Genomic DNA, 16,196 nt, shown 5'->3' with positions numbered 1-16,196 from the left:
TTTAATGATTTGCCGCCATAAAGTTTAATCGGCAAAAACAAAACGAAAACGAAATCACAATTTTATTTTTATTTCAAAAATAAGTTTTTTTGAGCGGCGGTGTTTGTAAAACATAGAATTAAAAAAAGAAGGCCTTATAAAACTTTCTCAGATGAATTATTTAGAGCAATAGTGTCCATCTAGCCTTTATATAACAGCACATATTCTAGTGAGGATAAATATTTCTTGTGCACCAAAACTTTTGCAAATAAACCATATAAATCCATGAATAGTTTTGTATGATGAAATGGGAGATTGTGGAGTAAGCTACATGTACATCCACAGTTGAGGAGGGATTCATCTGATACTTGGTACATTATCATAATGTAGTGATCTTTAACATTAATGATATATGATAGCTTTTTTTTGGTACATATATTTGTACATGGGAGAAGTTCTCAGCATGTTGACTGGATGCATAATCTGCAAAGAAACTTTTTCTGTAGCTTGCTCATTAATTATTATCAATTATGACTTACTTGTCTGAAACAATAACTAACATCCTGTATCAAGGCACTATTCTGTGAGGATATATCACTGTTGGAATGACTAAGTGCTTAAGTTTCAGGCTTAACTTTTATTTTATAGTTTCTGATAATAATTTATTATGAACCATCAAACATTTAGATGTTATGCACTTTATGTAGTAACTGGGAAGCAGAAAGTTATATAATTGGAAATTGGTATGATTTAAATATTCACGGCCTACTTTGATTAATTTTAGGCTGAGGTTCTTGTCAACAGTGCTAATGTTAATCTGAAAATGAAGGAAGGAAAGATTTCTTCATTGATTCTAATGAGAGAAGGTGAGGATTTGCAATCGACCATCTCTAATGAACATCCACGGGCATTAAAGACAGAAGAAGTATATGCAACCAAAGGAAAGTCCTGCAAATGGATTTTTCATATTGCATTGCCTCCTAAATCAGACCCCAATTACATGGAGGTATGTTTATTGTACTTTAGCCTTTAAAATAACCTGGGAATTATCAAATGCTTTAAGCCGCCTCATGTCTGTCATAAGGGCCTTACAACTATTTTCCAGGTGAGCTATTTTAATTATCCTGTCTGTATGTCCACAGTTTTATGTGTTTTATGTATATCTTTAAAACCATTTACAATATCATCTTCAAACTTTATAAATTTGCTGTATAATTCCTTCTTCAATACTGTCAGAGACAAGTTTAATAATTAGCATGCTTTATCAATGAAGGGCTCTGCCTCCTTATTTCTGTTCAATAAAGTATGCCTGTATAAATAACAATGCCCCATGTTCATTATGCATGCTAGTTATTCATGATATTTAGTTATTGAACAGTAAAGCTCCGCGACTTGTTACCGTTCCAAATATTGGGAGTTAATATGTAGACGTCAACAAAGGAAAACTAATGCTCTCCAACATTCACCTTATTAAATCAACAATACAATGGCAACAAGAGTTAGAACCTTTCAGTCAATTTATTTACCACAATGTTGTTTAAAAGCAAAATGTTCAAAGGCATGAAACTCTCAACTAGACCCCCAATGCAACAGTACAACAGAAAAAGATTAAATCAGGAAAATCTTTTCCCGATTAATAACAGGAGAAAGCTGGGAACAAGGAACTCAGACTTTGACTTTGAGGTCAGATGATCAAAGGTCAAGGTTGTAATAACCTTTAACTGAAAAAACATTTTTGGTCAATAACTGAAGAACGCTGTTGCATAATGTATCACACACTTGGTTGGTCATGACAAGCAAATGACCGCTATAAATTTTGAGGTTAGTGGGTCAAAGGTTAAGGTCAATAACTGATAAACTCTTGGACCTCATACTAACTAGGCAGTAAAAACACTATTTAATGGATGGCCCCTAATGATTTTGAGGTTAGTGGGTCATAGGTTAAAGTCAATAACTGAAAACTGCTTAGACCTATGAACCTAATACTAAGTAGTCAGTAAAATCACAATCAATGGAAGGCCCTTTTTGATTTTGGGGTTAGTGGGTCATAGGTTAAAGTCATTAACTGAAAAACGCTTGGACCTATGAACCTCATACTAAGTAGGCAGTAAAACCACTATCAATGGATGGCCAGTATTGATTTGGAGGTCAGTATTAAAGCTTAAGGTGAGTCTTTAGCCTTCAACTTTTCTTGTAAAAAAAATACTGCTGTTACACTCTGACCATAATTGGCACATAAGTTATATCTGACAATGAATACATACTAGGATTTATATTACAATATACATATATTTCCAAACTACATGAGATGAAAGGGAGGGTTGTCATGATTTTTTTTTGAAACTTAAGTATAGAGCTACAGATATGGGTTGCAATAGGCATTAATAGCTTTAGATTGTGCCAATTACAATATAAAATCAAACACCTGTATGTATTGGTACATGTACCACTTGTTATAAGATTTTACCGTTTACAGGAAGTTAGCGTTGTCTGGTGTTTTAATTAATTAAATTCCGCGTTTAAGAGCAATCCATCTGTGTATGTAAAAACACATGTATGTTTGCACGTAGAGTTTAATAATCACCATTACACTTAGTTAAATGAAATACTTAATTAAATGAAACCAAGTTGTTTACTGCACTTTTACAAAATAACTTAAAATGCACTTTTACAGATTTACCGTTTTGACAAAAAAAATTGTTTGTCATCTTGGAATGAGCCTTATTTCATTCTTTGCGTAATTGATACCAGTGATATAATGACTGCTGATAAAGATCAGATCACAGTTTTTAATATTAATGGTTGACAAGTGATAAATTATAGCTCAAAGCCTAACTAACACTTTAAGAAAAATGAGTTTTTCGGCAGTTTTCTAAACAATGGAGATCTGTTCAATTGTGAGTAATCTTACATGACTAAGTTGCATGCATTGATACCAAAATCATTCAATCCTGAGACAAAAATTAAACAAATGTAAAAACTGTCAATGTATGGGAGTGCAGCTTTAAGGGCTTACAATACACTTTAAGTATGGTATAAAATTATCTGTAGCTGTGTACTTATGGTTATCTGTCTATATTGGCTCAAGTACTATTGGCCAAAGAAGCTTTTCAGTGGCATTTGTCAGGAAAGCTTTTGTCTTCACTATATTGCTATATTGAAAACTTTGAAATATTTTTCTTCAGAAACCGCAAACCGATTTCAAAATATATTCACTGAAATATTTATTTAGTGACCCTCTACAAAATTCCTTCAAGTGATGTTAGTTTGTTTCTCTACCAAACTTGTTCAAAGAATTCTGTTTTGATTACTGTTGGCTCTGCCCTGAGGGTCACTTGTTTGACATTGACTTCTATAATGAAAATGTTTAAGAATGTTTTTCTCCAAAACTGAAGTACCCAGAGCAGACAAGTTTACTATGTAAATGTTTCAAATGATCTTTTACTAACTTCTTCAAATCAACTAATTTTCATAACGTTTTATTTTAGCAAACTTCCACCTTTACTTTAACAACAATCCTCCTTGGCAACAATCTTGTTTCTTAGCTACTGATGACGTTCTTGGCGATTGATGACAGTTAAGCCATATGGCCAGCTTGTTGTGTAATTGGGCCTCATAAACAGATTAGTGCTTAGTCATGGCTTATGTGTTTTTTTATATTTAGTAAAACAACTTGTATCATGTTTTCCTTAGGTCTTGAATACACTAGTGTTCAACAGTCTTTGTGAAGCGGAGAATAAAAGATGTGTATCAATCGCATTTCCTGCTTTGGGAATTGGAAAAACCCTACAATATGAACTCAAGGAAGTAGCCCAGTCTATGCTCTCAGTTGCAGAGAAATTCCAAAGAGAAAGACGTCCTTTGTATTTGAAGAAAATGCAAATTGTTATCTTCCAGGAGGATCAAAGCGTGGTATGATTTCTTTGATAATTGGATTAATCATTTCAATAAAACAATTAAAGTTATGTTTATGTGGTGTCATCAGCAAAAATAATTCCTTCAGAGAAAAAACGTGTTCTACTTTTTTCATGTTTTCAAAAAAGGTTCTATAAATAAGTTAAATAAGTTGTTGTTGTTGTTGTTGTTAACAGGATTTTGGCAGACACATCCCATTATGTTAAAACTTTAAAATATCAAGCAGATTCTTGTTTGACCTTTCTTGAGACCAAGAAAATACAATTAAATGCCTACCTATCATTTATATTTTATTGGTCATTTCAAATGAAAAAAATGCATGCCAATGAAAAAAGATATTCAGATAATTTACTTACATTTTAGCAAACCTGAGCATAAAGTGCTCAAGGTTGGGCTTATTGCGGTGGGTCACTGTCAAGTTCTTCCTCAGGTGTCTTGGAAGGTTTTTAAAAACCGTCTCTTTCATACTCAATACTGAACTTTTTATAGGGTGTGACCAACTACTTTTGGCTTTTGTACAAGCCCCTGCTTAATGATATTCTCAAATGACAATTAATGTGTTAAATCTTACAAATTGTCACCCAAACATTTGTTATTTTTGACACAATATGTTGAAATATTTTTTCATTTAATTTTAATTGATTTTACCTTTTTACCCCGCCAAACCAAAGTTTTAGGGGTGGGGATATTATTTTGGCGACCATCTGTTCTCCATTTGTCCATTATTTGTCTGGAATCGTGTTTTTGTAGGGATTAGTTAGATTATGTTCAAACTTGGTCAGACTGATCCTCTTGATAAAGTGTAAAAGTTGGTCACATGGGGTCAAACACGCTTGTCACAAGGTCAAATCTTAGAAACAATTGTGGGAACGTAAATGAGACCTTATATCTGTTCCAAATTTTTATGCAACTTAATCAGAATGTTTCCTTTGATGGAATAATTGACTAGTGTGAAACTTGGTATTAGAAACTAGGTAACTAGGTCATATCTTTGATAAATTATGTCTGGAACCAAATATTGTTATTGATTGGTCAGACTTTGTTCAAACTGTGGTCAGTGTTCCCCTTGATGTAATCTTGATAGACTTTGAAATTAGGACATGGTGTCAAAACTTGGTCATTCAAGGTCAAATCTTAGAGAAATATTGGAAACTAACAGAGGCAACACGTCAGCTCCAATCTTCATGAAGCTAAATCAGAATATTTGCCTTCAAGAAACTAAGGGTCAGTACATTCAGGAGAAGAGGGTTTCTTATCCCATAATGGTAACAGAGGGAGGAGTATATGGCATGCATGGCTCTTCTAACAGCCTTTGCTGTTGAGCTAGCTTTTATAGAGACATGACTTTGGTGAAGACTGCTAGTCAAATGGTATTCAAATTCTAGTTTAGGATACACTCATTCATTCATGTTGATGAAATGTTTCTGATGATCTCCTTTGAACATTTAAAAGAAATAATATGGTTTTGGTTTCATGTCATCTTTGGATTCAATAGAAAAATAACTAAAAATGCTTAAATACTGTTGTGCTGAAATTTCAATTTATTATACCCCCACAAACGAAAATTGAGGGGGCATATAGGAGTGAGCTTGTCGGTCGGTCGGTCGGTCGGTCGGTCGGTCGGTCTGTCTGTCTGTCTGTCTGTCTGTCGGTCGGTCGGTCTGTCGGTTTTCATGGTTTCTGGACGATAACTCATGAAAGGGTAGACAGATTTGAAATTTTTGGGTACACAGGTGTAACATCAGAAGATACAGGTCAAGTTCGATATTGGGGCTGGTGGGCCAAGGTCAAGGTCACTGTTACTAAAAATAGAAAAAACGGTTTCCGGACGATAACTCATGAAAGGCTTGACAGATTTGAATTTTTTTTTGGTACACAGGTGTAACATCAGAAGATACAGGTCAAGTTCAATATTGGGGCTGGTGGGGCCAAGGTCAAGGTCACCATTACTAAAAATAGAAAAACGGTTTCCGGACGATAACTCATGAAAGGCTTGACAGATTTGAAAATTTTTGGTACACAGGTGTAACATCAGAAGATACAGGTCAAGTTCGATATTGGGGCTGGTGGGGCCAAGGTCAAGGTCACTGTTACTAAAAATAGAAAAACGGTTTCCGGACGATAACTCATGAAAGGCTTGACAGATTTGAAAAAAATTTGGTACACAGGTGTAACATCAGAAGATACAGGTCAAGTTCGATATTGGGGCTGGTGGGGCCAAGGTCAATGTCACTGTTACTAAAAATAGAAAAACGGTTTCCGGACGATAACTCATGAAAGGCTTGACAGATTTGAACATTTTTTGGTACACAGGTGTAACATCAGAAGATACAGGTCAAATTCGATATTGGGGCTGGTGGGGTCAAGGTCACTGTTACTAAAAAAGAAAAACGGTTTCTGGACGATAACTCATGAAAGGCTAAACGGATTTGAACAATTTTTGGTACACAGGTGTAACATCAGAAGATACAGATCAAGTTCGATATTGGGGCTGGTGGGGTCAAGGTCACTGTTACTTAAAATAGAAAAACGGTTTCCGGACGATAACTCATGAAAGGCTTGACAGATTTGAAAAATTTTGGTACACAGGTGTAACATCAGAAGATACAGGTCAAATTCAATATTGGGGCTGGTGGGGTCAAGGTCACTGTTACTAAAAAAGAAAAACGGTTTCTGGACGATAACTCATGAAAGGCTAAACGGATTTGAACAATTTTTGGTACACAGGTGTAACATCAGAAGATACAGATCAAGTTCGATATTGGGGCTGGTGGGGTCAAGGTCACTGTTACTAAAAATAGAAAAACGGTTTCCGGACGATAACTCATGAAAGGCTTGACAGATTTGAAAATTTTTGGTACACAGGTGTAACATCAGAAGATACAGGTCAAGTTCGATATTGGGCCTGGTGGGGCCAAGGTCAAGGTCACTGTTACTCAAAATAGAAAAACGGTTTCCGGACGATAACTCATGAAAGGCTTGACAGATTTGAAAATTTTTTGGTACACAGGTGTAACATCAGAAGATACAGGTCAAGTTCGATATTGGGGCTGGTGGGGCCAAGGTCAAGGTCACTGTTACTAAAATAGAAAAATGGTTTCTGCTTCATAACTTTAATTGGGCATGAGATATTGTGATGAAACTTGCTGTATAGGCAGCCTCTGTGAAGACAATGCTTGTGATTGAAAATGGGGCCAGTGGAGTAAATGTTTTTGTGCACTGTTACGAAAATAGAAAAACGGTTTCCGGACAAACAATACATGCATGATAAAAGAAGATGCAGTGTGCAGTAACCTTGGAGTTATAGCCTCTTTTCAAAGGAATGGTTTGCCATTCCTGTGTCCAGGCGGCATTTGGGGGTATTCGTCACTCCTGTGACAGCTCTAGTTTCATATTTTCTTTTATAATATGGTCAACTTTCACTTCTGACAAAGTTTCACATTCTGCTTGCAATACAGGTAAAAATAGCAGTATCTTAACCATGTGTTGACAATTTAGTATTTATTATCCAATCATCTTGATATTTTAAATTGCATTAAAGCTGCACTCTCACAGATATACCATTTTTACAACTTTTTTATTTTTTGTCATAGAAAGAGCAAATTTTTGCGTAAATATCTGCAAACCAATGATAAAATATTGCTCACAAAAGATCATATGGCAGATTTTCATATTTCTGTTCCAAAATAAATGTTAACATAAAACATCAATTTTTGAACTTATATATAAAAAATCTGTGATCTATTTTTTTTGTCAGCAGTCTTATATAACTGGTATCAATGAATTTTTGCAAGAATTGGCTTGTTCCAAGACAAAACATAAAAAGTTGTCAAAACGTTCAATCTGTGAGAGTGCAGCTGTAACATAATCCAGCCCAGTTTGAACTAAAGATAAATAAAAAATGCCCATAGAAACACCAGAGTTATTCCCCTCTTTAAGGTGTATACACTGGCTGATCTGATTGGATGTTAATTTTGGTGTATCTGAAATGGGAAAAACCTGCTTAATGGACAACACAGCGGATATGATTACATTTACTGAACTCTGAAAGATTGACATTGTTCATAAAAATACCATAGAGAATGAAGTTCTGAAGACCCAATAGGATAGTGTCCAACTTGTATTTCTTTCTTACAAGTGATAAAAATTATAATTTCTTTTGCAGGAATTCAAGAAAGTTCAGCAGAGCATTCAAGGTAGCTTTATTACCTTTTGCTATTTTTTAACTATTTATGGGAACTTGTAAATCAAACTTCCAAGATATTGTACAGTACCATCGTAATTATTGTCACTCATAAGACTTATGCTCTCATCTTAAAGGTCAATGTAGCACAATATGAATTTAATTGCAATAATTTGTGTTTCAGCCATAACTTAATTACTTTCAATTGGAATTGAACAAAATATTACAGAATGTGTGTTGAATTTCATGCCTTCCTCTCAAAGTTCAAGGTTGAATTTTGAGGTCAATAGTGCACAATGGATTTGACACTATTTTAGTCTTTTGTCATGCAGGAGGGATTTTAAATGATTTGGCTATATGTGTTCGGTACATAAAGACAACATGCTGCTTGCAAGACCCATGTCCCAACCTCAGAGGTCAAGGTCACACTTACTGGTTTACCATTCTGGAATGCAACACACAGCCCTGTCTCATGTTCAAGGTCACTTTTGAAGTTAAATCATTATGGAATGCTGCTTATATGCACAAAGAGTATGGTTGGTCCTATAGTGGCTGTAACTTTGTCACGCACAGAGGGACTAAAAATTTATTGGCACATGTGTTCAGTACAATCTGTCGCTTGCAAGGCCCAGTCCCTACCTAAATGTCAAGGTCACACACTGGTTTTGTAATGCTGCATATATGCATACCTGTATACACTGTCAGTATAGTTGGTTGTGTCCGAGATGTTACTTTTTTATGGACAGAGGGATTTTAATTTTCTTTGGACATGTGTTTGATACATGACGGTTATGTGTTGCATGCAAGCCAAAAAACCCTGCTTGAAAACCCAAAGTCAAACTAAGTTAAATCATCATTGAATGCTGCATATATGCATATAACATATATAGTTGGTTGTGTTTGGGCTGTAGTTTTGTCATGCATGGAAGTCATGTGTGGATGAGTGATGCAGAAAGAGGTAGGGACATATCATGTTAATCACAGTACATAATATGCAAATCAATTCTAACCATCAGAGGGACTGACATGTGCTTATAGTTTATGATGGCTCTTTTTGAATGTAGGCATGTTAGCAATTGCAGAACCCATTAAACTAGATGACACTTTGGGGGGCATTTGTCACTAACTGTAACAGATCTTGTTATTTGTTTAATGCCAGCTTGGAGTTGTGTAGTGGTCTGTACCATTTAAAAATACTTTTGGTGCTTACTGAAATACCAGTGAAACAGTTATGCTGACATAATTATAAGAACATACTAAGTGATGTTTTTGTGAATATTTGGTTCCCTTTTCTTGTCTGTTCATATTGTCCAATGATGCATCATTTTCAATGACATGAGCCACGCTGGTTAATGAAATTAATCAATATGACAAATTATTATAATCAATTTATGTTGTACAAACTCTTTTATTTCAGAAAAAAAGAAACCCAAAGACATTTCAAGAACTCTTTTCTTTGGGAGGGCAAGAGTTCACGGTGAATATGGTACTCTTGACAATGTTGATAGTCAGGTGTTGGTTTATCTTTGGGAAAAGGATGAAATAAAAAGAGGTATTATAAATATATTCAGTGTCAACTAAACAGAATTATTAATATTCAACAGTAATCTTTCATTTGTTGAGTGGTGTGACAATGTACCTACTCTATGACAAATCTTGAATAATTCTGACTGCACTGCCTTGAGGATTTGCAAATAAAGTTAAAACATGCGAGATAAAAACTCGAGTGATCCCATGTTTTGAACGACCCAAGTTACCATTTTTGTCTGTTATAAAATGTCTTACAGTCTTTTGTTCAAAGTTGAAGTTGTCATTCACTTCTCAAAGTTTAATTGGCATATGCCCTTGTCAAGTAAAAGACGTCATGCGTAAACGGTGATTATTTTTTTATCAGTCCTTATCAAATTAAATTTTATCTGTCATTGCAATTTTTACAACTTGCGAAAAAGTTAACACCTGGCAATTGTTTCTTTATTTTGGAACAGCATTTTGGAAAAAGGTGTGAAATTATGGCCTTGCACATGATTTGGTAATTTGGGACTGGCAATGGTGCTTGAATCCTCGACTTATTTAGGTTTTTATCCATCATCTGTATATTTTATGTGAATAACCATTACCAATCGCCAGTTCTCGAACGACCAACTGTTCAAATGATTGTAGTTTTACTGTACTTATTTACAAATATTTGCTACATTTTCAAGTTATGAAGAGGCTTACCCGGTAATTTCTTGACACTGATTTTCAAGTCAAATGCAGTGCAAAAATGATTAAATTGTGCATGTGGGTGACACTGTGCAGATTAACAGGTTACTTTCTTGTAGCTCATTTGAGCACAGCATGCTCAAAGTCAATTATTTTGACCATCTAATGCCTGATGTCCCTTGTGCATCATAAGTCATTCAATATCATTAACAATTTGTTCATCGACTACACTGTTAGAACTGCTTGGTCAATTCTTTTGAAAGTTGGTTAAAAACTGAATTACACTGACCCCAGTCAAGTCTGTTTAAATAGTTCTGGTTCAATAAATAGCATGGCCCGGGTCTAAAAAGATATTTCATCAAATCAAAATATAATTATCCAAAATAACCAGCTTAGATATATTGTACAAGCCCAGTCATTCAAAAGTTGTATTATGGCCATTGAATTGCTTATATTGAGGGCTTTTGACTGATCATCACCAAACTTGCACAAATTGTGTACGGGCAAAGTATCTCGACCAAGTTCAATAACCAGCGATCTTGCCCTATATAAGTCACAAAGTATAGTCCTTGACTTGCTTAATTAAAGACAAAAAATCACTTCTTACGTAAAGTGCTCATTGACATTCTATTGCACTAATTGTTACGCAACTAAGTGGCATTAATGTCACAAAAACATGATTGTGGGGCAATTTATGTACAATTTGTGCTCTTAAGGACATACAATATGTCTAGTAAGTGGACATTCTGTCCATATGTGCCCACAGCTTTTGGTAAATAACTTGGAAACTCTCCGACCAAGGGACTGCAAATTTGGAAGATAGGTTGGTGAGGACTAGAAGATGAAGCCTGTTGGTTTGAGGTCAGTAGGTCAAAGATCAAGGTTGTTGACCCAAAGGTCATGGTTGTAGACTTTGGGCTGAAAAACCGTTTCTGATTAATAACATGGAAGCCATTTCCCCAGCGAAGGAAAAAATCCTCAAGAATTTTTATCCATACCCCGGTCCTCCAGCGGGATTTGAAAAAAGAAACTACGCAAATTAGAACTTGAGAGTTGTTATTTTCAGCATGTTTACAAGTATTAAATGCCCTCTCTGCTATATGAAGCTTAATTGGATTATCAACTCATGGTGTGAAATCAATTAGTAGACCCATGTATAAGTTTAATAGAAACTGACAGAAATTGCTTAATAAGTGTCAAGTAGACTAGTCAGATGAAAGGTGGATTTTCATTGGTTGAACTATATTTGTGTTCCAATCAGAGAGCATGTTCTATATAAAGTGACACTTTTATTCAAAATCAATACATACACATGTATAAGAAATATACATTATGAATGATAAACCTTTAACTTTTTATATTTACATTAACACTTCATTCCTTAAAGATGGTTATCGTTTGTCAATTTCACATTATTTATTTCTGTATAAAGTGCAATGGCATTTCCCATCGAAATCGCATGCATCTGTTCCATACTTCTGTCCTGTCATTGGGTGCAATAATTTTACTTGGCCGGGCATATTAACTACAGATTTTTTTTTTACAATGACATCGTAGTAAAATTATTGGCAACCTGCAAAACTAAAATCTGCTGTAAAGCAGTTAAAATAAAATGAGCAACGATAATTTGATTGATTTTAATGTAGATTTTGATTTCATGATGGATGGAACAGTTAAAGAAATATTGAATGACAATAATGACGACATATTTCGGAATTTGGAATTGACATTTGGTAAAAAAAAAACATCTGACAAAACATGAAATCGAGGAAATGAAACATTAAGATATTGTAGTGCACCCAGCAACGTCCAGAAGAAAGAGCTCAGTTTAACAAGTTTTCTTGCGTCCTCTGGCTTTCCTTCCGTGAAAGTTCCCATTGCTAAATACGTTACCCCACCGACCGCCACTGTAGTTTCATCCGATTTTAACTTCCAAAGAAATGACAATGCACTTGCTAATTTGTTCAACACCGTATTCCAACATGGTTCATACACCAACTGATCCTGAATTACACCTAATTCTGAACTCTAATTTTAATTCCCTTGGGGAGGCTTTTAAAAATATGGCATGTTTGAATAACTAAAGATCAATAACTGAAATATAATGGGGACCAAGAACCTCAAACTTGGTAGGTAGGTTTGCCATTTCTATCAGTTGAAACAGTGGTTCAAAGATAAAGGTCAATTACTGATTAACACTTTGATGTTGGAACCTCATACTTGGTAGGCAGTTTTAACAGGACCAGCAGTGCACCCTGTTGACAATTGATACCAGGATTTCAATAAGTATACCACATAGTTTGTAACCCATTTATTTTCAATATTTCAGAAAGTGCAGACCTCCATCCTCTAGTTTCAAGACTGGATTCCAAGGACAAGAGTTTATGGAAGACCTTTAGTATGATTCTGCTTTATTTTACATTGACATAATTAATGTGTTTGAATATGGGGTAAAATAATATGTGGTTAGAACATTGATTATTATTATTTTTTAGAACAAATACTGATAGTGAATATTTATATTTCTTGAACTTTCAATGTTTTCGTGCAAGAAAGTATGGTTTTATTGATTTTAACTTTTACCATAACTAAAAGGTTAAAATCCAAAAAGTTGTTTGGGACATGTCAGTAATGTTACTTTTTGTAAAGGTCATAGCACCTTTTACAACCTGTACTGTGAGTTAAAACTGCAAGATTGCATGGTTAATCTTAATAATTATGAGATTACATTAAATGATAACTTATAGGGCTGATTGTTCAGAACTTTGTTAATATTAACAACATTGTTAATATCATTGTTTTTAACTTTAAAAAGTGAAATATTTTATGAAATATTCATATTTTTGCATAAAACAAGTACAGCTGGAACAGTTATCTCAAATCTTGTTAGAAATACTGCAGAACACAAGTGTATCCTTGAAACTTTCAGTAAAGTTAAGATTTTATAATTAAAGGGACTAAACACCAGATGGTCCCAAAATCAACAAAAACATATACAGTATTTCCTCAAAACAAGCCTTGAATAGTCAATGCCATCAAGTATGAGGCCGATATTTTACATCATTAAAAGAATAAAAGCAACTGTAATGTCACTGTCTCAGCTACATTTTTTTTGTAAGTTTCCCCATTTAGAAATAGTACATAATGGTTCCCCAGTTTAAAAAGCATGGAATGGTTTTTCCAAGCCCCTTGCAAGACATGTGATTCATACACTAAACTGTTAATAAGAGCTTTAGTAACTCGCAGAGTGAACCTCTTTCAAAAGTTTCCAATGATCAATTTCATCGCCGATATTGATCTACCAGTCTCTGTGTGTTCTTCCGGGAATCCATAAAGTGTGTATATTTAGCATTTAAAAGTCACTTGATGAGTACAGTTAATTATACCGAAGCTAGTTTTAAACCTACTGGATTTTATGTGGTAGACAACCCCAGTAAATTTTGAATTGGAAAAATGCGAAAGATGCCTGTGTAGTAAGCGATGTGATACATCAATTAGTAAGATTCAATGTGTTGGAACCAATGATTATCTGATGTCTAGTCCCTTTAACAATGATGATGTTAACTTTAAAAAAGTTTAGAACAATCGGCCCATTATAGTGTAAACATATTTTTTATTATTGACTATACCCCCACCACATAGTGGTGTGGGTTAAATAGTAATCAACCTATCCCGTCTGTCTGTAAATCAGAACAAGTCTTTTCTCCGTTACTTCAATATATAAGTTTTTGAGGTATTGATTTTATATTTTGGGAATGGGGCCTCAGGTCTTAGCGAAAGCGGATATTTAGCATATAATATTTGCTAAGAAAAGAATTTGGAAGTTGACAAAAAAGAAAACCCCCAAAAAATAAATTAAATGCAAATTGATGTAACTAACATGCATCGATGTACAGTACACATGGTGGTATAAATAATAAATAAACATATTTTTTTTTGAGAATATGGAGGAGAAGTAACTTCAAGTTTTATCTTAATTTGGGGGAAAATATATTCTTTTGCTTAGAGAATGGGGCAATCATTTGGTCCCAAAATTCGTCAAAAGACAGCCCTGCTTCAATCTTCATACACATACTGACTGTGTTGAGAAGTAGTTCTGTACAAAAGAAACATTATTTTGTGTGTGTTATATTTAGAGTTATTGCCCTTCGGTGGTCGGTTGCTCGGTCCACCGGTAGACCAAAGCTTGTCCAAGTGATAACTTGACAATTCCTGGACCTATTGTCATCAAACTTGACATGAAGGTAGGACCTGACCAATAGAAGACCCCTATTGATTTTTGGGGTTATCGGGTCAAAGGTCAATGTCACAGTGACCTTTAATATAAAAAGATAGCCAAAGTTGTCTTGAGTGATAATTCATTAATGCCTAGACATATGGTCATCAAACTTGACATTGAAGCTGGGCATGACCACTAGATTATCCCTATTGATTTAAGGGGTCATCAGATTAAAGGTCAAGGTCACAGTGACCTTGAATGCTAAAAAGGTGTCTGAGTGATAACTCGACAATGCCTGCACCCATGGCCTTTAAACTTGACTTGGAGGTTGGGCCTGACCAGAAGATGAACCCTTGTTCTTGATTTTAGGGATAAAAGGGTCAAAGGTCAAGTTCACAATGACCTTTAACGAAAAACTTGACAATACCTGGACCTATGGTCAACAAACTTGACATGACCAGTAGATGACCCGTATTGATTTTAGGGTTCATCAGGTCAAAGTTCAAGGTCACAGTGACCTTTAACATGAAAAGGTTGTCAAAGCTTGTCTAAGTGATAACTCAACAATCCCTGGACATATGTTCATCAAACATTTCATGGAGGTTGGGCCTGGCCAGTAGATGACCCCTATTGTTATGCCCCCCCCCCTTTCAAAGAAAAGGGGTATATTGGTTTGCACATGTTGGTCCGTAAGTCGGTCGGTTCGTCCGTCCGTCTGTAGACCAAAGCTTGTCCAAGTGATAACTCAACAATCCTTGGACGTATGATCATCAAACTTGACATGAAGGTTGGGCCTGACCAGTAGATGACCCCTGTTGACTTTTGGGGTCATCGGGCCAAGGTCAAGGTCACAGTAACCTTTAACGCAAAAAAAATTAACAAATCTTCTCCAAGTAATATCTCAACAATGTCTTAACCTATGATCATCAAACTTGACATGGAAGTTGGGCATGACCAGTAGATGACCCTTATTGATTTTAGGAGTCACCGGGTCAAAGGTCAAGTTCACAATGACCTTGAATGCGAAAATGTTTCGAGTGATAACTCGACAATGCCTGCACCCATGGCCCTCAAACTTGACTTGGAGTTACGTTTGACCTGTAGGTGACCCCTTATGATTTCTGTGTGATAAATTGTCAATGCCTGCACCCATGGCCCTTAAACTTCACATTTAGGTTTTTGGTGACCAGCTGATGACTTCTATGGATGGTCATAGAGTCAAAGGTCATGGTCATAACACACTTTGACTGTTAATAACTGCCTCAACGGCATCCCATGTCAGTTACAAATCAGCTGTCATTTCGGTCCATGCATATTTAATTAAATTGTCCATATAATCCTGACAACACGGCGCTCAGGGGAGGCATAATGTTTGACAAACATCTCTTGTTTAAGGGGTCATGCCGCAAAGGCATCCAATGTTAATGACAAATCAGCTGTCATTTGGTCCATGCATATTTATTTCAATATTCCAAATATTCTTGACAACATGGCGCTCAGGGGGGACAAGAGCATAAATTGTCTTAAAAATATGTTCTTTAACTTTCATATATAGTTAGAAATCACTGAGGAGAAGTGCACAGGAACCATAACTCTGGATGAAGTTTTTTTTAGTTATTGTCCATTGTTTAATTGTTATCCGTTGCCATACAATGAAGTTGATACTGTTTTTAATTTGGTGGGGAATATGGCAGTTCC

At 35.3% G+C, this 16,196-nt stretch overlaps 1 protein-coding gene across 5 annotated transcripts in view; it reads left to right on the top strand.

Annotated features, from left to right (window-relative positions):
* Window positions 1-16,196, top strand: part of LOC128210205 (uncharacterized) — a 50,796-nt gene that overhangs the window by 30,793 nt on the left and 3,807 nt on the right. For 3 of the 5 annotated variants that reach the window (XM_052914394.1, XM_052914393.1, XM_052914400.1), the window contains 5 exons: window positions 764-985; window positions 3,673-3,891; window positions 8,060-8,090; window positions 9,495-9,629; window positions 12,609-12,677. In XM_052914394.1, the coding sequence (XP_052770354.1) occupies window positions 764-985; window positions 3,673-3,891; window positions 8,060-8,090; window positions 9,495-9,629; window positions 12,609-12,677 (676 nt within the window). Of the gene's footprint in view, window positions 1-763; window positions 986-3,672; window positions 3,892-8,059; window positions 8,091-9,494; window positions 9,630-12,608; window positions 12,678-14,415; window positions 14,524-16,196 lie in introns of those variants that run through there. The other 2 variants (XM_052914395.1, XM_052914399.1) reach the window with 2 other exon arrangements.

This window comes from Mya arenaria, chromosome 12 (assembly GCF_026914265.1).
Source record: "Mya arenaria isolate MELC-2E11 chromosome 12, ASM2691426v1".
Classification (NCBI taxonomy): Eukaryota; Metazoa; Mollusca; class Bivalvia; order Myida; family Myidae; genus Mya; species Mya arenaria.
Note: the sequence above shows the minus strand (reverse complement) of the source record. Positions and strands in the feature narration are given on the sequence as shown.